Consider the following 26155-nt stretch of genomic DNA (forward strand, 5'->3'; position numbering starts at 1 on the left):
AAAGATTGGGGATGAACCTCCAATCTCAAGGTGGAAGGTCATGTTAATTAATACACCTGAACTCACTTTTGTACACACATCATATCGTAACAACGTACTATGTAAATACTCAGTATCAAAATTATAATTATTTCCAAATAAAAAATAATAACGTGAAACCATTTTTCTATGAACATGAACGGTGGATTTGACCTAGTGATTTCCTAAAAAATCATCTTTCAAAATTGACTACTTAACCAACACCAATACCAAACTTTTAAAAGCTATATAAGATTTTTCCACTCATAAATATAGAAAAAAATTGAAGGAAAATAAGAAAAGACTTCACAATTGTCAGGTGGGATCAACTTTGTTCATTAAATTCAAAATTCATCACTGTGAAATTATTTTCACAAAATAATAACAATCAAACAAATTTGATATAACGAAAATATTAAAAAAGATTGTTAAAAATAAAAATTTGATAAAATATTTATCCTCTGTGTAATTAATTTTAGTATGGTAGGAAATGAAAATAGAATTTATATATTTTGATTTTAATTTTGGACTTTCTATTTTGGGGTATGATGACATTTTCTTTCCAAAATTTTAAAATATTAACGTTGAATCGAACCGGACCGGGCCCGCCCAAGACATCACTTCGTACCTCCTACTTAAAAATGCGTGGAGGGAAAGTTCGATGGTGGTCTCCGTAGGAAGTTTCTTCGAAATTTCGTATCGAGGAACGATAACACTGAGGACAGTGTACAGATCAGTTTTGTGCTCATCCAGCTCGGAGCTCCAATGGATCTCCATTTTCATGCCGATTTGCTGCTTTGCTTTTTCTCTAGACCTTCCTTTTGAAGATCAATGGACTGGTCATTTCTCAGTCTCAGATACACGGCCACCACGCACCAATTTGGCTGCCATTGCCTTACCTAGTTACGTGCATTCGGTTTCAAGCACCAGTCCCACCGTTTCGCTTCTCTATTGTTTCCTAAATTTGGTATGTGATCGCTCCTTTTTTTTCTACTATTCATTCCCCCAATTTCATCGCTCTTCCAGAAATAGCATAACCGTCAGCCAGAATTAACATCGACGACTTTTTTTTTCTTCTCTTTTCTTTATTATTCAAGATTGTTTACGTGTTTTCGATTTCTGAGTTTCTCGAGTCTGATCGTTTTTCCCCCTTTTTGTTTCTGGGCGAATTGGCTCGGCAGTTGTAAGCGTCGGTTGACTGTGCGTATGTACTGTGCCATCTCTCTTGCGACGTAATTCAATCTGAGCCGAGCCAAAAAATGACGTCTCGTGATTCCTCCAGTTCCGGCAATGGCCTATTACCTCTTACTGTTTCCACGTCCGGCCGACATCACGATGTTGAGGGTGGACTCTCCTCCGGCAAAAGCATTGACGAGGAGGAAGAAGAGGCTGTATCGGATCCCTTCGACATTGACAACACCAAAAATGTCCCTCTCGAGATACTCAAGCGATGGAGGGTAATTATCTTTCAAATTCTGTTTTCTTGTGAGTAATTAGATGATCGAATCTTTGTAGAAGAAATAAAAAAGATGATTAGAATGAAATTAATTATAGATATCAGATAATTGGATTTACTATTGATTTCAATAAATTTAATGAGAATTAGAAAAATAAATTGTAAAATTCTACTTACTTTATTAGCACGATGAAAAATTGTTGTTATGATTATTATTACTATTCCTTGTTTCAAATGAAAACCAATTATTAATTATTCGCTCTATAGTAGAATCGAATCAATGGAAATGTAGATGATAGATAGAATGTTCTTATTCTCATGTCGTATTTTTTAGGATAGATTAAAAATGCCAATCGAATAAAATAACAAATGTATACCTCTGTAAAATAGAAAAAAAAAAAGTGCAGGGTCAACCAAGTGTGTTGACCTTTTCCAAGTTCCAACTGTTATTTTATATTTTTTATTTTTAAATATAAAACGAACTTCATACCTTTTTCTTATTGAAAATAACCTACTAGAAAATAGAAAAACTACGTGACTGACCAATTGGCTCGGTGAGCTTGATCTAATTTGATTTAGTGTTGGGCTTGGTTTCTCGATTTGGCCCATATTTCAAGAGATTTAGCGGCTAATTTGACTCAGCAATCGTTTCCCCTCTTACCGCTGAGTACACAATTTAAACTAGGTAAGTTAGAAATTCAAGGCACACAACATTACAGAGTGAGGTTGTCAAGTTTTGAGAGTTGGAAAAAAAAGTGGGACCCACGATATAAGGAGTTGATATTAAATTGATGTTTTTGTTTAGTGTTAGGCCACAAACTTCTTGAGCTAAACACGAAAGTCTTCATGTCTTAGTTGTTTAACTAGCAGCACCAAACCTTTAAACCCTTCATTTTGTGGTCTTGACTTCCCCGCAACAAATACCACATCTTTTATCCGTAGGCATACAACAGTCAAACATTTCAACCCCAAACTTAAAATGTTCATTCTCAATTGTCTTACTTTTTAAGATTTTGACTTCTATAATTTTCTTAGAATTGTCTCAAGAACTCTTAATCCAAACTTGGTTAAGGCCCAAGCTCAATAGTCATTATTTGGGCCTTGGCTAGTCCAACCCAACTCAAAAAGTCAACTCTTGTTGACCAACCCATTTACCTTGTTAGATTAGATAAAACTTTGTACTGAACGTGGATTGATCCATTAGATTGGACCTTTGTATCATGATTAACTCATTGGACATTTACTTCCAACCTTCTTCCTTAAAGGAAAAAATATATGTATATTTTTAAAATTTTTACTTTTAAATTAAAAAGTACCAGCGTTAATTATAAAACAAAGTCTTCACTTGAGTTTTAATATTTCATAAGTAAAGACTTATTCTAACTTTTGGTTAAATTTTAATATAATTATCATTTCATTAATCTATCATTAAATAATTATATGTTTTTATCAATCAAATTTATAATTCAAGCGATGTATAAATCAAATTTTATATCCATTTTTTTGAAGAAAGAAATTATTTTTTCTTTGAAAGCTGATCATGTATGAAATGAATCACTTAATTCAAAAAAAGAAAAGTATGAAATGAATTGTGACCATCTTTAGAAACTGGTTAAGGGTGTTTGTCCTTGGGCTGTGAGGTCTTCTTTGTTTTTCTTTTTGTGCAATTCAATACCTTCTATTTATTTTATTTTATATTTTTGTGAAGGGTGATCATATATGTAATTCAATAGGACATTGAAGTATGACATTTTAGCTAGATTTAGGATATCTAATCTCTTTTGAAGAATACTTTCTATCTCGATGGCCACCCAATGTCCCTTAGAGTGGTCACTCGTGGAAATAGTGATGTAATATTGCTAAATATAAGTTTACCACCCAAGTATTACTCGTTAAACTATCTCAAGTCAATAGTTTAACTTTTAAGTATTAGAAAACTGTGCAATAGGAGAGATCATGTACCAAGCAAACACATTCAAATGGTAATATTAAAGGTTCAAAACAATTTTCTGGTACCACTTATGAAGGATTTTGACGTTGAATAAGTTTCTTGTTGCAAAATACTACGGAATGAGAGGATTGGGAATTTATGCAATGGGATGCACAGAAATGAACTTGGAAACTGCAGTCATCATTCAAAAGAATGTAAAATGTGATGCATATTTGCAAATAAGCTCTTTGTGGGAAAATTCTTCTTTCCTATTGCATTTATTTTCTTTTAAAGCTAGTCTATTTGTACGCTTAGTGATAAAATATTATGAAAGTTCACAAGATTATTTGTAAATTTGATTTTTATGTTTGTGAAAGACTTTTCAGTTTTTTGTACATGGAAACTGGAGTATGAACCAGTAATTTTTCCTTTTTTCTTTTCTTCTTGGGGGTGCAGCAAGCTGCATTGGTGCTTAATGCCTCTCGGAGATTTCGATATACTTTGGACTTAAAAAAGGAGGAAGAGAAAGAACAAAGGAGACGGATGATTAGAGCCCATGCACAAGTGATAAGGGTAATACTTCGACTCTTCACCGACATTTTCTATCACAGGTTCGGTCTTTTATATCCTTACGACCTTAACACTTTTTGTTTCTTTCTTCAGGCAGCGCTGCTTTTCAAATTGGCTGGGGAACAACAAATTGGTATTGTGCCTCTAAAAGTTTTCATATTTTTCACAAAAAACTTTCAATATTGTTTTTCTTATTATCATTATTGTATGTTACAACAAATTGACTCTGCCATCCTTTTCATGCCTTATTTCTTGTCTAGTTCCCTAAAAGTTTAGTGTCAGCACACATGCTAACCGAAGGCCTTAAATGAATCATTTTGAAATTAGTTTTGATTCTGAAACTTAGGTTGGTGTTTAAACGTCTGATTAATTGCTGCAATGCACCGGTTGTAATCAGAAACTGGGAACTGAAAAGTGAAAGCATATTGCTTCTATTTAACTCAATTCCTATTCTTCTAATTTTATTGTCACCGTTGGTAGGTTCATCAGCATCACCTCCATTGTCAAGTAGTGACTATTCCATTAGTTTAGAACAACTTGCTTCATTGACTCGTGATCAAAACTTGACTTCTTTACAACAGCATGGAGGAGTAAGTCCATTATGGTTTGTTTCTTTGTATCATAGTTACCCTTTTCATCCTTAAACGTAAAGATTTTATCTTCTTTGTAAGGTTAAAGGCTTATCAAATTTGTTGAAAACAAGTACCGAGAAAGGAATATCAGGAGATGAAACTGATTTGCTGAAAAGAAGAAACGCATTTGGATCAAATACGTATCCGCGTAAAAAAGGACGGAGCTTCTTGGTACAAACTTGTTCTACATTTGCTTCTGGTTTCTTTCTGTCTTGTGTTAGTAAATGACCATCATTCTCACTGTTCTATGTTCGACAGAGATTTCTTTGGGAAGCTTGGCAAGATTTAACCCTAATCATCTTGATTATAGCTGCAGTGGCATCATTGGCTTTGGGTATTAAAACAGAGGTTGGTTTGGGTTATTGAACATCTTCTCCTTTTTGTTAATCATTTTTAAAGAAATATATTTATGTCACACGTTGTGACTAATATTTGTGCCAGAAGTTATAATATCGGCAGGTTCTTGTATACGGATGCTTTGAGTTTTATTAACTTTGGTAAAGATCAACATGGCGAGACGTTTTATTGAATTTACACACTGAAGTTGGCAAAGATTAGATGCAATTATGTTAGGATGAATTGCCATACTTCTACTATTTACTAGATCACATAACACAATTCGAGTCTAGGGTGAAGCTATATCCCATGCATTTAATGTTATTTTCAATCTGGCATGCAACATTTTTTAGTTTCTTTCTTCACTTGTTGCAACCTCTTTTTCGGCTTGGAGTAAGTTTGGTGCATTCTGAGTCTCTGACTTTGCCAATCATCGCAGGGTTTAGAGGAAGGATGGTATGATGGAGGAAGTATTGCCTTTGCTGTGTTTCTTGTCATAATGGTAACAGGTATTCTATCTGATTCCTTTCAAAGAGCTAGTACGCTTGTTCTTTTGCTGAAGAAGAGGGAAGAGTTTTTTGGATTTTATTGGTGACAGAATAAAAAATCATGTGATACATTTTAAAACAATTTAAAATTGATTTCTTACATGCTTGTTTGTTTCAACAGGTTCACTTAACATAGTTCATGTAGGCATTTGGATTCTATATATGTTTTGATGCAGTATACTTGATTTGAACTTGAGTTTTTAATGGTGCTTTTATCTTTTTGATAAATGCCTCTTTTTGAGGAATGCACCGTTCTGTTCTTAGATTATTTTTTAATTGTTTTTTTTACTTAACAGCGGTTAGTGATTATCGACAGTCTCTTCAGTTTCAGAACTTAAATGAGGAAAAGCAAAACATACAAGTAGAGGTACATGCTGGCAACTTGATGCCACTTTTTCTTTTAAAATAAATTTTTATATAAACCTGCTAACGAAGCAAAATTTGATGTAGATCTTGAGGGATGGTAGAACTTTAAAGGTCTCAATATTTGACCTTGTTGTTGGGGATGTTGTACCTCTTAAAATTGGAGACCAGGTGGCTGCCCTTTGTGGTTTATTTGTTTGTTGGTTACTTTAAAGTTCAATCATATTTTTCTCATATCCAGACTAATTTGAACCGATTAGATCCCTGCTGATGGAATATTGATCACCGGCCATTCACTTGCCATAGATGAATCTAGCATGACAGGAGAAAGCAAGATTGTAAGTTTAATTGCTCCATCTCAATCGTAGGCAATCACAGGATCATCATTCCTCTTTTAATTTCCCCCATGACTAAGCTGATATTGTCTCTCAGGTTCGCAAGGATCAGAAGGCACCCTTTTTGATGTCTGGTTGTAAGGTTGCAGATGGAGTTGGTACCATGATGGTAATGTTTTGCTCTGAGGACTTGTAACTATCAGCTGTTCTTGTTTAGTCTGGTGCAGTTCTGGAACTATAAATATTAGCATGCCTCTATGAATGACTTTTATTCAAGTTCTTTTTTATGGAAAAAACAGGCCATTGTTTTATTATAGAATTTTAATTTATCTGGCTAGAACTTTGCATGGGCTGGAGGACTGACTTTTATTAGGTTCCCTAACTTAATTTTCTGGTTTTGGTAGTAGGAAGCGTGGCTGGTTAGAGATTGGTTTTGTCCTAGGTTTGATTCGATTCATTAGGTCTGTCAGAGAACTTGGCTTATGTCTGATCATTGTACCTTTGTTTTCCGTGTAAATTTTTTGTTGTTGAACGTTTCATAGAGAAGATGCATATATGCTTGTAAGCTTTTGTCATAAAGTATGCAAAAATTACAAATATGGAGCTTCACTATTTTCACGTTCAGGTAACTGCCGTTGGAATCAATACTGAATGGGGATTGTTGATGGCAAGTATCTCAGAGGATACTGGGGAAGAAACTCCCTTGCAGGTTAATGTCTTGAAATTTGCTGCTTAGGAGGCTTTGGAATTTGCTGTCGGTGTGTTAGAACTTATAATTTATCTTTGAATGACGTATAACAGGTCCGGTTGAATGGAGTTGCAACTTTCATTGGCATAGTTGGGCTTGCAGTTGCAGTTTCTGTGCTAGCCGTCCTTTTGGGCAGGTGACATAGTATTCACAATTATAATTTTTATTCTTGAGTTTTCATGATTCTGTCCTTCGAAGTATAACTTTGAAATTTAGGTACTTCACGGGAACTACACACGATGCAAACGGGAACCCTCAATTTCGGCATGGCCATACGAGTCTAGGTGATGCTGTTAATGGAGTTATTAAAATCGTTACTGTTGCTGTAAGTTTAGCCTCTTGATGCTGTTTTTATCTGCGTATTGTTTTTTCACTAATTGCTGGTTAAAATCATTCAGGTTACTATTGTGGTTGTTGCAGTACCCGAAGGCCTACCTTTGGCTGTCACCCTAACGTAAGTAAATTAAATATGCAGTATTCGTTTCACTGCAGTTTGTGTTGGATTTGATCCTATTTCTCTTAGGTAATTCTGATATTTTTAATCTTTATATTTCCAGACTAGCGTACTCCATGAGGAAAATGATGGCTGATAAAGCACTGGTTCGTATTATTATTGATTTCCATCTGTTAAACTTGTACTTCAAAATATTCTTTTGACGTTACAACCTTACTTGAATAGAAATTATTATGTAGAGTATATTATTGTGTTTGTCTTCCAAGCAGACTCCTTCAAACTTTCTTCTTCATCTTTCTCAATCCCAAGTAAAAGAGTTGATTTGCAGGTTCGTAGGCTGTCTGCTTGTGAAACCATGGGCTCTGCAACAACAATATGCAGTGATAAGACTGGAACATTGACTTTAAATCAGGTACGTTTGAGGCTCAACAATTAGATTTGGGTGTAAGTTTAGCAACGCGAGAACCACTTGCTGATATTTTTGGTCTACAAGAATAATAGGCATTTACCCGTTTCAGTAAAACTACATCATGTCAATGTTATCTCATCTTTGTTAGTAAGGTTCTTTTGGATCATTTTTTATATAATACCTGATTTGAAATTTTGTTTATTTCAAGTCATTTTTGGACAATCAACTATATTCTTTGGTTCTTCATTTTCCATTTTCTTGTCTCCTGATGGTGTGATAGAAGAAGAAACCGTTTTTATATCGATTTTATGTGTGTGTGTTTTAAGTTGACTATGAACTTGTGCGGTGGTTGTTTCCTTTTCTGATTTCAGTTATCTATTCTCTAAGTCTGAACAAAAACATTAGTTCGGGTTAAAAATTTATTTTAAAAAATAAAATGTTCAAATTTATTGGCAAATTTAAGTATCGGGGATGATATTTAAACTTCATGTTATTGATTATTAAACATTTTCAGTACAACTGGTTCAGAGAGAAAAATAGGTTCGGAAATTTATTGACAAATTTGAAAATGGTGGAAATGGCGAACATCATCCAACATACTTGTTTCTCATTTATTCGTAATTGATTTAGATTAGGAAATGAGAATTTTCTTGCGTGAGAACTTAAAGACTTAATGTTTTTCTTTTATTATTTCTTGTTCGTGGGGAGGTCAGCTTTCTACTTTTACTGCTAAATGATGATTAATTTTTTTCCTCTAAAAAATGGGAATTATAGATGACTGTGGTCGAGGCATGCGTTGGAAGGAAAATGATCAATCCCCCAGATGATCCATTGCAGTTGAATTCATTAGTACTCACTCTGCTACACGAGGGTGTTGCTCTGAACAGCACGGGCAATGTTTTTGTGGCTAAGGTGAACTTTCATGCAGTGCAGAAAACATTTTTCTTAGTAATTTTGGCTTGTCCTGGGAAGACCACTTGACTGCCTCTCGGAAGTTACGGGGTTGAGGCAATTTCTGTTTCTTTTCTTTTTTCTTTTTTTCCGTTTAAAATTTCAAGGAAACAAAACATTATAATTTTTATTTTGAGTTGAGCGGGGAACGCATGTCCTTGTGTTTTATCTTCCATTTTTCTTTTGTCATCTGTGGGAGCTCTGTCACTTGTTTGTACATTCTGTGATTGATTGAGTTGAACAGCTAAAGTTCTTTTTGACTGAATTTGTATTGACAGGATGGTGGAGGTATAGAGGTCTCGGGATCTCCTACAGAAAAGGCTATTTTATCGTGGGCTGTAAAGGTGTGTTTATATCATGTCTTTTTTCTATCTTTTAGTTTTTTGCCTCTATTTTGTGTATTGGTTTAAACCCTTATTCATTTTCTAATCCTGTCGTGCAGCTGGGAATGAAGTTTGATGATATTAAATCAGAGTCCAAAGTTCTCCATGTTGTCCCTTTCAATTCAGAAAAGAAGCGAGGCGGTGTTGCAATAAAGCGGGTAATTATTATGATCATGAATTTGGAGCACATGTTCTTCCTCACTCCTTTATGGTGTTGACTTTGAGGTTGAGCCACAAGTTTGTGCATTGGATGATTTAGAGAACACTGGAACATTATTCTTAAGCAATCTGTTGATTGTTTTTAAGTTTTAAGCACTTTCTTTATTGCTTATTACATATGTGTCCATGGAAGTTAACCATGTGGTTTCTTGGCAGGCCAACTCAGAAGTTTGCATACACTGGAAAGGAGCGGCAGAGATGGTGTTATCTTCGTGTACAAAGTTTATGGACTTGAATGGTGAAGTGCACTCAATAGAGGGCAATGAGGTCAGTGGTAGCAATTTTCTACTTAGAGAACAGTGTAGTGTTGCCATCTCCCTCCCTGGTTGAGATTTTTACTAGGATTGTAGGATGCTGAGGGAACTGTTTATTCTGAAAACTAATTTTGGGCAACTATATGAAACTGAGTAGATTGAGAAACCATGTAATGACTTTAAATCATGGTAGTCCTCTGGTCATTTGGAGAGTCTTAAAGATATATGCATATGATCCTGGGGGAATATCTGATTCTAAATTTTCATTTGCTTTCATCTTGTGGAACACGACAGTCTTGTTGGTTGTATTTATTTAGTGGACCAAGATACAGTTTACTCATTTAGTATTTTATCACTTCATCAATGCAACAATATTCTAAATTTGAATTTTGATTGATTGTCAACCCATAATATGTTCTTTCAATCCAAGTTCTGTGAATTTTTTGTTCTTCTAGCTCATAATTAGAGATATGGTACACATAAGGTGAATGTAATTGAAATATATTCTTGTTCTTTTAAGTGCATCTCTTATTTTTAAACTTTTCATTATCGGACATTCTGAGTGAACTTCATTTATTTATATCCTTTCCAGGATTATTTCAAGGCAGCTATTAGTGACATGGCTGCAAGAAGTTTGCGTTGTGTTGCCATTGCATATAGATCATATCAATTGGAGAAGATTCCAATAGATGAACAACGTTTGGATCAATGGGATTTGCCTGCCGATGATCTTGTTTTGCTTTCCATTGTTGGTATAAAGGTAAGGATCAATCCCTGTGATACAATATATTGTTATTATTGTCAGTTTCATTTGCCATGAATCATTCTCAAACAGATTATTATCTTTTAAATTTAGATGTTGGCCTGATCTTTTGATAAATTGATTTTTCAAGATAGAGAGTTTTCTTCCTTTTTTAAAATAATGCAGTAGCTTCTTCCTTGAACTACTAACTACGTAGGCTCTTGCTTTATGAAATATACATGGCTTTCACTGTTCAATATGGTTGAACTTTAGACGTTGAAGTACTCATTGTGGGTGTGAGATGCCCATCTCCTTTTATTCATCCTTAGTTTTTCCTTTTCTTATTACCATCATCTTATCTTTTTTGGACTTTTGGTTTCTCATTTTGAAGTGCCAAGTTATGCTATTTTCCCATTTTCATTGAATTATCAAAGGCAATTCTTATATCTTTCACAATCTAATAATGTCATCTTGTTGCAGGATCCTTGTCGCGATGGTGTTAAAGAGGCTGTTAAAGTGTGCACAGATGCGGGTGTCAAGGTACTTTATTATGTGTTTTTTATTCACAGTGCTTTGTTCCTTTCACATGCGGGAATCAAATGTCTCGATGTACGGATGCATATACATATTCTTGAGTGAGCTGGATTCTTTATAGTCTATTGACCCTAAATTTCAGATGGTGAAGGACATGGTTAAACCTTCATCTGGCTTTAGGAGTTTAGGTTTATGTTCATCTTGGCTGTGTTTTTTGACGCCGAAGTAGTTGATGACTCTTTTAGTTAGTTGGGGTGTTTGGTGGAGTGGACTATTATAGTCTATCTCATGTTTTAGGACTCCAATTATGATAGTTGGTGTATTATAGCCTGCAATTAACTAAATTATTATTATTTCAAATTCTTCTTTGCTACAATGCTTATTATTTGTTACGATATGTATTGTTTCTCAATCATCATCTCTTTCCCTCTTTATTACATTGTTTACTATTTCTTATCCATACTAAAATAGCATGCACCACAAATTATGATGACCACTAACTATAATAACCAACTCAATGCTCGAAACACCCTTTTTAGTTCTTTAGTTCATAATCAGAAAAAGAGCATATTTTTTTTTCAATTTCCTTTAGTTTTTATTTTATTTTCTCAAGATCTGGGACATGGCATGTCTTAATTATGCATTCATCAGTTGGCTATTAGCATGTGAAATATGTCATATATTCACGTGTGTGCTTCATGTAATACAACTTTTAAATTTTAGGTGCGCATGGTCACCGGAGACAATATACAGACTGCAAAAGCTATAGCAGTTGAATGTGGAATACTAAACGCAAATGAGGATGCTTCTGAGCCTACAGTAATTGAAGGAAAAACATTCCGTGCATTGTCGGAGAAGGAAAGAGAACAAGTTGCTCAAAAAATAACGGTAATTGCATGTGTTTACATGAAAATACGATGTTCATTAGCCATTGATGTTCTCAATCCCTGCTTATAGGATGACATAGAATAACCATGCACTGAGAGTTACATTTCAGCAAGAGGACATCTTGTCTACTTGGCCTCCAAGCTTTTTTGTTTCCGTTAATGGAGTTTTTGTTTATTATAAATAAGGGTGAACTCCATGAATGATATACAGGTGATGGGGAGGTCTTCGCCTAATGACAAGCTGTTGCTTGTTCAAGCATTAAGAAAGGGAGGGGACGTTGTTGCTGTGACTGGAGATGGGACTAATGATGCCCCTGCACTCCACGAGGTTTGTAATCTTTGTGGTTTTCTTATTTCATTAGTTCTACGAACAATTCTCTATTTGTATTATGTAGAGATTTTATTGCAATTTTTTTGTCAGATTTTTTCGATTGCTTATTATAGCACTAATATCTAAGTATAGAACATTGCAAGCTATATGAACTAGAAAGGTGCAGTATACCATCATGGGTTGGCCTAGTGGTAAACAAGGAGATAGTTTGAAAAACTAAGAGGTCATGGGTTCAATCTATGGTGGTCACTTATATAGGAATTAATTTTCTACGAGTTTCCTTGACACCAAAATGTTGTAGGGTCAGACAAGTTATCTTGTGAGATTAGTCAAGGTGAATGTAAGTTGGGTTGGACACTCACTGATTAAAAAAGAAGAAACTAGAAAGGTGTAGTAATATATTACTCTTTAACATTTTCTATAGACAGTATAATACAATATAAATAATGTTTTTTAGTACAATAGGATTCAAACCATAAACGTTTTGGTTACTAGCACACTCATATACCATTGAGCTACACTCGATTTGACTACAATAAATGTTAATATGCTGCCCACAATTTTTATGGGCAAGTCTATTGTGTGTGTCCATAATGGAAACTATGTCCACTGGTAGTATGGAAATATGTCTAGAAACATTTGAGTTCTTGTTTGATTGAATACTAGCAAGTAACATGGTGGTCATCTACGTAGGAATTAATTTCCTACGAGTTTTCTTAACACCCAAATGTTGTGAGGTTAGGCGGATTGTCCCGTGAGATTGGTTGAGATGTACATAAGTTGGACCGGACACTCACAAATATATAAAAAAACTTATAAGTAACTTTTTTCTTAACTATTATTATTTTTTAAAAAAATCAGAGTTCAGATATATAGGACTTACTGATGGTAGAAGACCGACATTTCTTTCTTTCTTTTGAACTATTATTTAGATTGTATTTCAACGAAGGAGTTTCTTGCATATTACAGTGTTTGTTTTGATTGATATTGCATGTGAAATTCTGTTACTGTTTAACTGAGTTCATTTCACGGTTAGAGCAATTTTTAACCTTTTGAATTCTAGGCAGATATCGGTCTTTCTATGGGCATTCAAGGTACTGAAGTTGCTAAAGAGAGTTCTGATATTGTTATCTTGGACGACAACTTTGCTTCAGTTGTAAAGGTTTGTGTGTTTCTCCCACTTTTATTACTGCAGTTTCTTTTATGCTCTGTGGTTTTGAAGCTAATAACCACCAAGAAGTGAATGAGTAATAAAGAATTATCATCCATCATCCTTAGCTGTACTTGTTACTTATTGGAAGATCGTATATGTCTCAGCTTTACAATACCGTATCCATTATATTTATGCATGGAAGCAGGTCTGACATTTTCAATCAATGAAATCTGCTTCTGTAATAGTATATCGCTACAGTATAATATAACTAATAGCATAAGTTGGTATTGGTTGCTAATTTAATGTGGTATTAGAGTAGATATGTTGGAATCTTAGTGATGTCATCTCCTTTACAATTAATATTGATTCACATGTTGGGCCTTCTACAAATTCTCAAGTCCACACATGAGAGCAAGTATTAAAAGTACTAATACAAATCAATTTACTGTAACCCATCAACTTAAATCGGTTAAGAATTAAGTTGTTGAGCTGATTAGTGATTTAACTTGTGACATCATCTTCCCAAGTTGAGATCATGGAGATTGCTAAATTTATTGCATTTATTCTGCACTATTGACTTGCTAGTTCATAATTATACCACTTATGCCGATTTATGTAACGGGATATGGTGTGCAAATGTTTCCAAGAGTGATTTGGTGGTTGGATATTTTTTGTGTTCTTGTTTTCTCCTCCAGGTTTTGGTATTTTCTTAAGGATCCATTGTGTATTCTATGTAGGTTGTCAGGTGGGGGCGTTCTGTGTATGCGAACATTCAGAAATTCATCCAGTTTCAGCTCACTGTAAATGTTGCTGCTCTTGTGATCAATGTCGTTGCAGCTGTGTCTTCTGGTGATGTTCCTCTGAATACCGTGCAGGTTTCTCCTCTCCCCTGTACCAATCATTTTTTACCTTTTGAAATGATTTGTTCCATATCACATTCTTAAAGCATGTATGACAGTGGGAATTCAACCGACATGCAACAGAGGATAATTGCTTAATTTTAGAAGTGAATAAGATTAAATATTCTATAGTCTATCATCGTGGTGGGAGTTTAAGCTAATCTTTAGAGCCCGAGGTTCTATGGTTGAATCAAAATTTCATAGTATCATTACGTCTCAATTAAAATTGATGGCAACTTATTACCTCTTGCGCTAAATTTGAGTTTGAAAATGAAAGACGGTGTAAAAATATAAAAGGATGTGAGATATACTGTAACTTATTGATTTAAGATGCTCAGTAACATTTTGATACCAATTGTAATTTTTGATTAAATTGCAGCGAGCCAAAGAGCAATACAATATTGTGAATTTGTTTCTATATTTATGCGTATACCAAGAAGAAACTCTTTGTGTAGAACTATAATTTTCTGTTATCGTTGATTAAGGGATGTATGTTTGTTTTCCTTCTTAAGCTTCTCTGGGTTAACCTGATCATGGATACACTTGGTGCTCTAGCATTAGCCACAGAACCACCAACTGACCACCTGATGCATCGGTCGCCTGTTGGGCGTAGGTAACAATCAATGCCGCATATGCTGTAGGGTACTAAAATCATTGCTGTATATTTATTGTCAATTGTTTTAACGGTAATTTCTGCTGATTATTACAGGGAACCCCTTATAACGAACATTATGTGGAGGAATTTGATTGTGCAGGTATGTGAGCAGAAGACGGGTGCTTGTTATCTTTGAAACTCGTGGATCGATTTCTTTTTCCTTGATTTTCTTTGCCTTTGTTGGTGCAGGCTTTGTATCAAGTTGCTGTACTTCTTGTTCTCAACTTCTATGCTATTGATATTCTTCAATTGAATAAAGATAGCAAGGAGCATGCCTTTAGTGTGAAGAATACAGTGATTTTCAATGCATTTGTCCTCTGCCAAGTAATTATAACTATGAAATTTATGCAAAGTCTATGCGCATTTCCTTTTGTCTCAACTCAAATGTTAATATAAGTCTTTATCTGCAGTTTGGTTGTTTGTAACTAGTGAGTATCTAATCTAACAACTTTGTATTTGGTTTAACTTTTCAAATATTTAATTTAAAAATAACTCAAATAGTTTTTTATAACACTTCAAAGAACATAGTTTTTATTAGTTTAAATAAAAATAATTTTTTTTGGTAAAAAACATTTTTTTTAGCTAATCCAAACAAGCGAACTAAGTAGAAAACATTTTAATTGTTCTTAAAATTCAAAATATTCATTTAACATTTTTCTTCTAGTTTGCTCCCTTCAATAGAACGTAAGAGTAATTCTTGTTGTATCACGTTCTTCTATTTTGACTCTCTTTTCCTTCAAGCCATTTGAAACTCGTTTGTTTTTTTCCATTGAAAATGCAGATATTCAATGAATTTAATGCTCGAAAACCAGATGAAATGAATGTGTTCAGCGGAGTGACGAAAAATTATCTCTTTATGGGAATAGTCGGAACAACGTTCGTGCTTCAGGTTCGAAGCATTCGTCTTTGTATCGCTCTGTATTGTCCATGTAGAGGCCTTTTTATTTAATGCTTTCCATTTTAAAATTGCCATGCAGGTTCTCATCGTCGAATTTGCTGGAAAATTTACTTCAACAGTAAAACTTGATGGGAAACAATGGCTTATATGCTTTGCTGTCGCCCTTGTCAGGTTGGCTAACTCTTCATTCTTTTCTACCTTTCAATAGCCTTTCCGAAATCATAACCAAACATTTTAAAAATTTTGGTTGGTTATAAAACAAAAGGAATTAGGAAAAATTACTTTGTTATAGTCTTCGAGTTTTGAAGAGAAGAAGAAAAGGTGTATTTGGTCTTTGAGTTTTAAAAACTTGTCTTTTTACTCCTCAGGCTTTTTAAGTGTAGACACATTTTTGAGTTCTCAATATATATGTCCCCAAATTTGCCCCAAGGCATCTTGAATTTTTAAAATAAGTTTAGAGAGAGAACTAATTATATTAAAAATATTTCTGTAATTTAAAATAATAATAGTACTAATAATAATAATTAAAAACATATATATCCCAAGATTTGACGAAATAGTTTTATAACTTCTGGATTAAAAAAGTATGTTTTGAAAACTTTAGGGACCAAACACATGTTCGACATTAAATTAAAATATAATATGTAAATTTTTCATGTGATTTATTTGTAAAAATAAGTTGTTTCTAAAATGGGAAATTGAGAACTGAATCACTTTTTTCATTTTTGGTAGTCCGTTTACCTATTAATATATTGTTAATTACCAACAACAATATTAAATGATAGATTAATATATTGTTAATTACCAACAACAATATTTAAATGATAGATTAATATATTGTTAATTACCAACAACAATATTAAATAATTGATTAAATGACCAACAACAATATTGAATGAATTTTTTTGTTCAAGTAGTAATTAAATTATCTCATCTCTTTTCAGCTGGCCGCTGGCGGTTGTTGGCAAACTGATTCCGGTTCCGGAGACCCCATTGGCTAAATACTTCACAAAGCCAGTTCAACGATGCCGAAGGTCACGTGCTGCTTAAATTTGGGATTTCTTTCTCTCTTAAAAATAGCATTATTTTGAAAGACAAATTCATAATTTAGTATCTCTAGGTTAAAATATACCTTTTAATCTCTATATTTTGGTTATTATTATTACTATTTTTTTTTTATTATTTGCTATAATTTAGTCATCATACTCTATTAAGTGTAACAGTCAAGTCCTGAGGTTAAAACTTTTTGAGAAAAAAAGAGAGAAAATCTCTCTATGGACTCGAATTAAAAGTGCTTTAATTGTTTACCCATTCATGGACTTGAACCAGGTATTTTATGTCGAGGACTTGATTGTTACATTTTTTAAAGCATGGACTAAATTATTGCAAAATGAAAAAAAAAAAAAAGTATATATAAGAACCAAAATATTATTGGAGTAAATATAAAATTTAACTAATGTTTTATTGAATAATTTGGTGTAGACTCTTCCGTATATGTTTTCAAGTAATTAATTAAAGGGTCTCGTTTTATGAAGACACGAAAAGAAAAAGAAAACCACTTCTCTTTTGGTGATTTCATGACAATTAAAATGCAATAAAACTGAGTACGGACAGTGAAATTTCATCTTTTTTTCGTTTTGGACACAATGTTTTAAAATTACTTTCGAGGGCAGTGCTATTTTTAGAATTTTTCTTCTTAGTAATGCTGTTTTTTTTTTAGAAGAATCCCATAATGTTTCATTTGCTCAGAAGTTTGAGTTGTAATAATGAATAAAACAGCAGATTGTAAAGATATGTGCTGAAGGTTTACTCATCAGACTGCCTGTGTACATATCACCTTTACTAACCCATAAGATAAAAAGTGAAATTGTAAATTTTACTTTTATATTTTTACAGTGTATTTGTTTCCTTTCTTTTTGTTATTTCATGGTAATTGTAATGTTTAAGGGCGATTGATGATAAATACTCATAGTGATGTTATCAAAAGTTTGGAGGAAGAATCTTCAGATTTTGAAGAAATTTATGTATTTTACTTATCTATATTTCAGTCTCAATGTTGTTATGATAGTGGGATTTGGGAAGATGTTTCCGAGAAGAGGATGAGATGGGGATGTGGGTTATTATAATTCACTCTTTGTTTGGAACTCGACAGTTAACTATAGTGTTACCATTTCTATTGTTTTTATTATAACATTTATTTTTCTTTATTCATTCATTTTCCTTTTGTTTACTGTTTTATTATTTTCTACTTAATTTGAATCTCAGAAACAAGCTATTACGGCTTATATTAAAATAGTCTGCATTTCAAATACAAATTGTCATAATCACAAACTATAACACAGTATAACCTTTTTTTTTTTTTTCCTTCGTGTTGATAGATCATAATAGAATATTCACATTGACCTTTGAAAAAACTGAACTGCAAAACAATTTGTGTTCGTTCGACTGTTTTTTTAACTTCTCTTGAGTTGTCTCTTTCTTACATCAATTTGCTACACTACAAACCAATGATTATAATAACTAACTAGGTACTTGAATTGTTCCTCCTCATTTGTCTGTCGAACATTTTCATTAAGTATGAGGAGAGGAGGAACCTTATTTATTATTACTTTTCTTAGGAGTTGATAATAAAAGAAACCAAAAACTAGAGGAATACACAAGACTTGGATTGAATGCAATATTATATAAGTTGACAGCTTCTCCAAGGGAATGTGAAAGAATCCATGAACTTGAACACAAAATGTAGTACTCTCTCAATCTCATTACTTTAAATGGAAGCCTTTATAAAACAATAGTTGACATCTTAATCGTTCTGCTGAATGTCTTGCAAGACTACCTTAACAAATAATTTTTTCTGTTTAGGAATCACTTAAGAAACAATATGGAAAACATATGCAATACAATTGGGCTGTCATCTGCTGGCCACAAAGCTCGATGCACGCAACGCAAATGAGAGATCGATACTGTTGCTCGTCTCTTCATTTATCTTTACTATGAACCTAGCAAAAGCACGAGTATGCCAAGTGATTCTTCTTTGTGATGTAAGAGGAGATGAAATTGGAAGCAGAGGCAGTGGGTTCTCTAATGGTGGCTGGAACCAGTATTTGATTCTTTCCCAAAGCAATCCTCTTTCCTGCAACATTTGAGTAGAAGAGACCGGAAATCGCTGGTACGAATACATCGCTTTGGCTACATAAGTAGAAGTCGATCACTTTCTCATATTCTGAACTCTTTGAATTCAAAAACTTTGCCTTCTGATCAGCAGGCATTATGCTTTCCTACAAAAGTAGAAAGGTTACTCTCACAATCAGTAATGGAAGAGCTGCTCAACTCTCAGAAAGAGAGAATATTCATAGTTTCCGTTAGGGTTCCGAATTCTAACCAAAACAATATTTAAGAAAAGGCAGTGGTGCGGAAGATAAATCATTTGAAGAAATCATTGTGTACTAACCTTTGTGTAAGTCTTTGGAAATAAATCCTTGAGATCATCAAGACTGTTTTCCCATCTCGGTTGAGTCAAGTATATGGTAGCATCCTTGTCGAAACCAATCTTCTTCAAAAATAAAGCTATGTCTTGTGCAGTGTAACAACTTTTGCTTCCAGATGCCTCTTGACATCCATTTTCTCCCAACATTTCAATCCTCAAGTCGACTGCTATGAACTGACCATTGGACTTCCGACTCAAAGTTTTTAACCGCTCCATCATGGATTCAATCACCTCACTTATTTCTGGCTGCAACTCCAACGTTCCAAACATTGCCAAACATGGAACTGATACACCATCACTTGATGTGGATGATTTTTTCATATTTACTGAAGGGAAGTAAGTTGCGAGTCTTATGTTGCCACTTCTTTTAAAAACCTTCTCAACATGTTCCGAAATGTAATCTGCTGTAACTCGGTTTGGTACTTTAACAGCCGAAATCTTTTTTGGAGAGATGTCAGATGGCAGTTGTTTTACTACTTTCACAACTCCTTCCAGGCTTCCAATGAACTTCTCGACATCATAAATATCCTCAAAGTTCCTGGAAGATTACGGTACTGTTAGATTTCAACCAGAATAGTCTCTCTAGAAATACTAGACAGATTAGAAAGCACAAATCTTTGAATATGAGTGAAGCAATAGCAAATTGCAAGACAATAGAAGTGGAAACAAAGATCCTTTAGACAGAGGATCTTGCTCCAGCAAAAACGAATATACAATCAAATGGGAATTTTTCTCTACTGTTTTCCTCGTTAGAACATACAGCTTACCATTTATCTCCCAGCTCTTTCCCTCTGATATCTGGGACAACAAGAGTCGCACCTAGATATCTAGCCACAACTACGGCATCAGCAATCTGAAAACATACAATAAACATCAAGGACATTCAGTAAAATGAAGGGAAGGCAATGCTAGATGACAAGTACGAAGATCTGAGAAGAACCAAAACAATAATGCAACAAATGGGGAATTTTAGAGCAAGAAGCCAGAGTATTATGCTGGAATTACTTCATAAACATGATGGTTAGTTAGCCATTAAATAACATGAACCTCAGTACTGATGTTCAATGCTCCATTAAGTTAATTGCTTAAAAGTCGCAACCAATTGTAGTATAGCTCAACTGGTTTAAGCATACACTCTAAGTGGTTGGTCAGAAACAAGGATCCAATCCACAACGTTTACGTTGTGGAATTACAAAAACAAAAACAAAAACCAATTGAATTGAATCATTCGATTGAGTACCTGCGAGACATGGTATTCAGGACCATCAGTCAATGAAAAAGTGACATACCCCTTTGATTCCTGCCCCTCATCTGCTTCCAAATCCAACAAAAGAATAATGAGAAAATGGGATGGATAAAAGATACAAAAGCACGATAAATGGCAGTTAGGTTTCACTCATTTTTCAATTCGAATAGAAATGGAATACTAACCAGATTCGGGTTTACTCCAACATTGTTTTAGCTCTAGCACATCATTTTTCAACTGAACGTCACTTTTTTTGTGGATGCTGCGCATTGTTGTTACTTTTGTAGCATCCTTAGTTGGCCCTGGAAATTTTTCCTTCAAAACAAAAGCAAGATACAACGCAATCAACCAGGATTCTAGTTTCTTAAACTTGATTTATGAGAAGCAAAAATTCACTCAATCAAATATACAGAGGAAAAATGCGCTTGGTTTTACTGGCAGATTAGAGAAACTAAACAACCATAATCTAGTAAATTCCGTAATCAATACTCTTAACTCGGAGAAGCAGAGATACTATGGTTGTTACTAGTACTATACACAGAACAAAATCCCAACAAAAACAAGCAAGAACGACAGTAAAAAGCAAAAAAGAAAAGAAACCAGAATTAGAGAAAAACAGAGAATAGACGAATTGTACAGCAAAAGATCTCGAGATGAGAAGGGAAAAATAAAAACAGAGGAAAAAGCAGATCGAAAAGGAAAGGGAGGTTTAGCGGATGTACTTGAACGGAATCAAAGTGGTCTCGCTTGATCATATGGCCAAGCATGACGAACATAGTGAGAGTGAGTATGCCGGCCAAAACTTGTCTCAGATCCACCCCCATTGCAGCTGAGAGATCTTGGTCTTGAGGTTACAGTAACAGTGTATGAAGAAGAAGAAGAAGAAGAAGAAGATTAAGCAGTGGAGGATTGAAATGAGAAGTTGATGATGGGAAAGCAAAATGGAAGGATTGAGAAATTTGGAATGGAACTGTGGATGATGCTGTTTCAACCTCTCTCTCTCTCTCTCTCTCTCTCTCTCTTCTCGGATTATCAAACAAATATCAATCTCTTCTTCTTCTTCTTCCTCTTCCTATTGTTCTTCAACACACAATTATTTATTTATATTTACAAATACAATAAACACCACCGACACTTCCCTCCCAATTTCACTGCCCCCTTCCTTAGTCTTCCTTTTTCATATCCCTTCCTTTTCTTTTACTTTTTTAACAATTATCAATTTATACCCTCCAAATTAGGGCTTTTTTCGTCCATTAATCAATACATTTTTTATCCATTTATCATCGTAGACACAAAGTAACGGTGTTTTTACCGATAAATTGTGATATTTTAATATATTTATAAATAAACAAAATTAACAAAATATTCACAATCAACGTAATAAATTTTATATTTAGTGTTTTTGTTACAGGGATAAATAGTTCATTGATCTTTCTATTTTTTTTAAAAATCTTGTAAATATTTTAATTATTTTCACAATAATAACAATAAAATAAAATATGTTTACACATCACACACGGTTTTTTATTATGGGATGTAAATATTTCATTAATTTTATCACAAATTACATTAAAAACAAGCAAGTAACATTTTTAAATATAGTGAAATAAACTAAAATATTTACAACATATAGCAAAAATTTTTAGTTCTATCAATCATAGATATCGATAGACCTTTTTACTACTGTTTGTCAATATGACACATAGAAATACATTAGTATTTATCAATGTCTATAATTAATAGAATATGAAATTTTGTTATATTTTGTTAAATTTGTCATTTTTGACGATTTTTCAACAAATAAACTATTTATTCCATCAAATATATATAAATGAAAAATGTAAATTTATTGTAAATGAAAAAATTACTATAAATTATTTATAAAATGTAGCAAAATTTCAGATTTAATTTTTTAAAAATAAATATTTTGATTTATTCCGACCTATTGTAAATGGTATAATTTGGCGTACCATATATATATATTATTTTAAAATTGTCGGTTAATTATTATTTTTATTTCAATAAATAGAAGGAGGATCTAAATCTTTCAACCACGAGAAAGTACATAATGCTTTGTATCAATTAAATTGTCGTTGGGTCCACAAAAAAAACAAGCTTAAATAATAACTCTTTGTGTTGATATATTATATACTATGGAATCTACCAATTTGGTAAAAGGATGGAAAAATCATAACTTTACCACAACCTTATATAACATTCCTTAACATTCCATATTAAGTTCATTTTCACTCTAGTATATTTATAGCTTACATCTACCATCATATTGGAATCCACGGTGAAATATAGGCCGCTCAAAGTTGTTCGAGCTACGATTCATTTGATCCTAGAATCGATCTGAAAATCATCTCGTCATGTATTTACAAAATATGAACACTTTTTTTATAATTTATGTAGGATAGAAGACGTAACCTTAAACTTCGAGTTGTCAACTGAATTATATTCATCTCGGTATTTGCTTGAGAAATATTAATCTTCAAGGTCCTATACAAAATTTATATCCATTGCTCTAAGAAAGAAAAAATTTTAGTAATTAAATATCTCTTACAAAACTTACCCGACACAACAGTTAATAAAAATAAAAATATCATTCAATTATGAAACTAATTATCCAAAGGAAAATTGTTACAGATGAATTTTGTTATATCTTGTAAATAGTTTCAACGTTTTGCTATTTTTAAAAATGTTTCTTAAAAAAATTATTATTATTCATGATCCTTGTTCAAGGTTTTTTTTTTCTTTTTCCTTTTTAAGAAGAAAATTAACCTAGTACCAATTATTATTGAGATAAGTTTGTTTTCTAGATACAATTAAAGATATAAAAATTTAAACGATGATTATTAACGCACGTCTTATATTATATTAATACAATTTAGAAAGATTTGAGTCACAGATATCGTGATTGTTAAATTGACAACATATATATTTTACGACGATAGACTTGGTTTTCACAATTATGTTTACGTTTGTTTTCTTCCATAAAAATGAAAAAAAAAGAACACACATGTAACACAACATTTTGGGATAGTAACAAAAAAATCTTCATGGGCTGCCGTTCCCCAAATGAGAGTGAAGACTGCAGTCATGTCTACATATATATTATATATATACATCGCCCACGTGGAGCCCAATGATTGGTTGGGTAGTAGGTCAAGATTGAATAATATTTAGTAATTTACATAATTATAAATAAATATTCTTAAATAAATAAATAAATGGTTAGTGGGGGCTGAAACCAAGGGTTAGAGTTCGAACCATTTTCTAAAGTTAAGATTTCTGACACTGATTTTGTCTTATCCTTAACTCCAACTCTCCAACTCATCAGTCCCTACCTACTCTTATTTATAATAATTATTATTTTTATTTTGTTTTTGTTTTTTTAAATGCAACAATATCCCTTTTTTATTTTTTAAGTTCTCAATTATAATTCCTTCCATCAATTTTTCATTTTTGTATTGAAAATTTGATGTTGAAAGATTTGGTTTTAAATACTCATGTGTTTCTCAAGCCTTATTCTGATACTCTCTGTCTAATTATAAATTTTCTATTTCTCAAGTTGATTTATATATTTGTATAAAGTTAGTAATATAATTAAGGACATATTTTAATTGGATAGAGAAAGACTTGTTTTTCAAATAAGTTAACTTTTTATTTTATTTTATTTAAACTGTTTTTTATAAGGAAAAAAAAAGTTGATTAAAATAAACCCTATAAGCGTTTCAATTTTTATTTCAGGGGATTAAACCAAATGAAATAGTTGAAATCTTTTTATAATTACTCTAAAAACACGAATTTATAAAAGCACATTTGAAAATATAAAATCAAATATTACATATTATTTTAATGACAAACTACATGGTTTTAGTCGATTTTTGATAATTTTAACCGTTTTAAAGAAAATAAATCAAAATATTTACAAAATTTCATTAATAGGTATTTGTGATATTTTGTAAATATTGTGCAATCAGTATAGTCCGAATAATATTTTTAAAAGACTGGAACATAAATTTAAAAGTCAAATGATGGTTAAGAAAAGTTGGAGAAAATAGAAAAAAAAAAAAAGTGATGAGTAGATAATTTATTTTTAAAAAATAGTGATAAATTAGAGTGGGGGAGGATGGGGTTGGTGTTTGGGTCAAATCTGTTTAACGGTTTATAGGGCTGAGATTGCGTGTACTTTCCGAATTAGCGGACTAATTAAACTAAACTTCCATTTTCTTTTTGGCATCCAATCTTTTATTTTCTTTTCCCCCAAAAGATAAATAAAAAGTAGTGATTGAGATCACCTTGAATTTGAAAATGCGTCGGGTTGTGACGTCGTTTTCCTCCGGCCGGGTGATTTTAGTTGACTAAGATTCATCCTCCTCCTCCTCCATAAGTGCCTTAATTTCCGATTCCGATCACGACCGGAAAATGTGTGTCCGCTTGATTCCGATCCGACGTAGCTATAGATATATGTAGGGTCTGTATGAAAATTACATATTTGTTATGTTTAGATATGAAAACAAAATTACTTCTCTCTAATTTCTCTATAGTCTGTGAGTAGTCCTTGTAATAACGCATTTTAAATTCCAATATCATTGTAGACCAATGCATAGAGATTCCTTTATTCTACCACTTGCCACTATAAATCTAAATCATCTTACTATTCATCTTCTCTTTCATTTTCATTTGTGGATTCACATGATGATTCGACACGAATAAGATAAGATATTTATGGGTAAAGGACTGAATTTTGTCCATGTGTCTATGTATGTTTTTAGCCAATTTGAACATACCCGAAATTTGGATTAGGAGTTAAAGGCTTGAATCTACTAAAAGAAACGGAAAAAAAGAAAAAAAAAAGGAAGTTTTTGTTATGAAAAAAACTTATTCTAAAATTTTCGTTCCTCCGTATGATTTGAGTTTAGTTACAATAGGATCTACACGGTTTCGTCAAATCTAATGCTTATGGTATTGAATACTCGACATGCCTAACTTGAACCTAATTTAACTAAGACATATGGTTCGGTCAATCTCTAGAGATAAGAGGTTCAAATATACCCACCTCGTTTGTTGTTGAACTGAAAAAGAAGGTTTAACATGTTTTATTTACATGCAATGAGTTGATGTTGGCCAACTTTATTAGATGAAGAATAAATGAGCAGGGTGTTTGGATAGGTAAAGGATAGTTTAAGAATAATTTATGAGGCTTAACTACTTATAAAGATTAAAATGAAACTTCTAAAATCAAAAACTAAATCAAAACTACAAAAGCTAAATTGAAACTTTTATAGAACTATACAAACAACCATATGAGCCAATATTGTAATTTAAATATATATTTTAATTTGTTCATATTATCTTAGGAAGTTTTCTAAATTTTCATGGGTTGTTCTAATAGTTTCATAATATAGTGTTGAGACTCCAACACCTCAGTTGTAATTGCTATCATTGCCACAGGAGAGATCTCCAACCAAGTAGAAGCATAAATGAGTTTAAAAGAAGCCACAAACTGTGTACTTCGATATTGATTTCTGGATGGGCAATTATTATTACCATTGACTTCCACAACAAAACAGTGAAATATAATAACTTTAACTTGAAGTGTTTTGCCCTTCTCTTTTCCAGTGAAGTTAATTCTAAAGTATTTTGACTCGCATGCTGAGGCCATAATGTCATTGAATTTCAAACCATTTTCCAGGAAAATAGTAGCAGAA

The 26155-nt window shown here is 32.9% G+C and overlaps 2 protein-coding genes across 2 annotated transcripts; one reads left to right on the plus strand and one right to left on the minus strand.

Annotated features, from left to right (window-relative positions):
- Positions 1-700: 700 nt before the first annotated feature.
- Positions 701-17627, plus strand: LOC103500627 (calcium-transporting ATPase 9, plasma membrane-type). The gene is made up of 34 exons (XM_008463997.3): positions 701-985; positions 1200-1475; positions 3861-3977; positions 4068-4107; positions 4455-4564; positions 4646-4777; positions 4865-4954; positions 5382-5451; positions 5787-5857; positions 5941-6024; positions 6114-6191; positions 6286-6357; positions 6814-6897; positions 6990-7072; positions 7153-7261; positions 7335-7390; positions 7494-7536; positions 7719-7802; positions 8574-8711; positions 9029-9094; positions 9193-9291; positions 9509-9619; positions 10199-10366; positions 10829-10888; positions 11606-11770; positions 11981-12097; positions 13164-13262; positions 13991-14128; positions 14665-14765; positions 14862-14907; positions 14997-15131; positions 15589-15696; positions 15785-15876; positions 16650-17627. The coding sequence occupies exons 2-34, from the start codon at positions 1278-1280 to the stop codon at positions 16753-16755; spliced, it is 3270 nt and encodes a 1089-aa protein (XP_008462219.1). The 5' UTR covers positions 701-985; positions 1200-1277; the 3' UTR covers positions 16756-17627.
- An 807-nt stretch (positions 17628-18434) lies between these two features.
- LOC103500628 (protein MANNAN SYNTHESIS-RELATED 2-like) lies at positions 18435-21614 on the minus strand. The gene is made up of 6 exons (XM_017047366.2): positions 21161-21614; positions 20624-20753; positions 20433-20503; positions 19960-20045; positions 19157-19730; positions 18435-18983 (listed from the first exon to the last, which is right to left on the minus strand). The coding sequence occupies exons 1-6, from the start codon at positions 21260-21262 to the stop codon at positions 18705-18707; spliced, it is 1242 nt and encodes a 413-aa protein (XP_016902855.1). The 5' UTR covers positions 21263-21614; the 3' UTR covers positions 18435-18704.
- Between the last annotated feature and the right edge of the window lie 4541 nt (positions 21615-26155).

The sequence above is a fragment of the Cucumis melo genome, chromosome 1, assembly GCF_025177605.1.
Source record: "Cucumis melo cultivar AY chromosome 1, USDA_Cmelo_AY_1.0, whole genome shotgun sequence".
Classification (NCBI taxonomy): Eukaryota; Viridiplantae; Streptophyta; class Magnoliopsida; order Cucurbitales; family Cucurbitaceae; genus Cucumis; species Cucumis melo.

Bases quoted from the DNA above. Each gene is read 5' to 3' on its own strand.
- LOC103500627 (XM_008463997.3), top strand. From the start codon at position 1,278: ATGACGTCTCGTGATTCCTCCAGTTCCGGCAATGGCCTATTACCTCTT. The intron at 7,537-7,718 runs GTTCGTATTATT...GTTGATTTGCAG, and splicing joins TGATGGCTGATAAAGCACTG to GTTCGTAGGCTGTCTGCTTG. The intron at 9,292-9,508 runs GTAATTATTATG...GTTTCTTGGCAG, and splicing joins GCGGTGTTGCAATAAAGCGG to GCCAACTCAGAAGTTTGCAT.
- LOC103500628 (XM_017047366.2), bottom strand. From the start codon at position 21,262: ATGGGGGTGGATCTGAGACAAGTTTTGGCCGGCATACTCACTCTCACT. The intron at 20,046-20,432 runs GTACTCAATCGA...GTATGTTTTCAG, and splicing joins CTGAATACCATGTCTCGCAG to ATTGCTGATGCCGTAGTTGT. The intron at 19,731-19,959 runs GTAAGCTGTATG...GTAATCTTCCAG, and splicing joins AAAGAGCTGGGAGATAAATG to GAACTTTGAGGATATTTATG.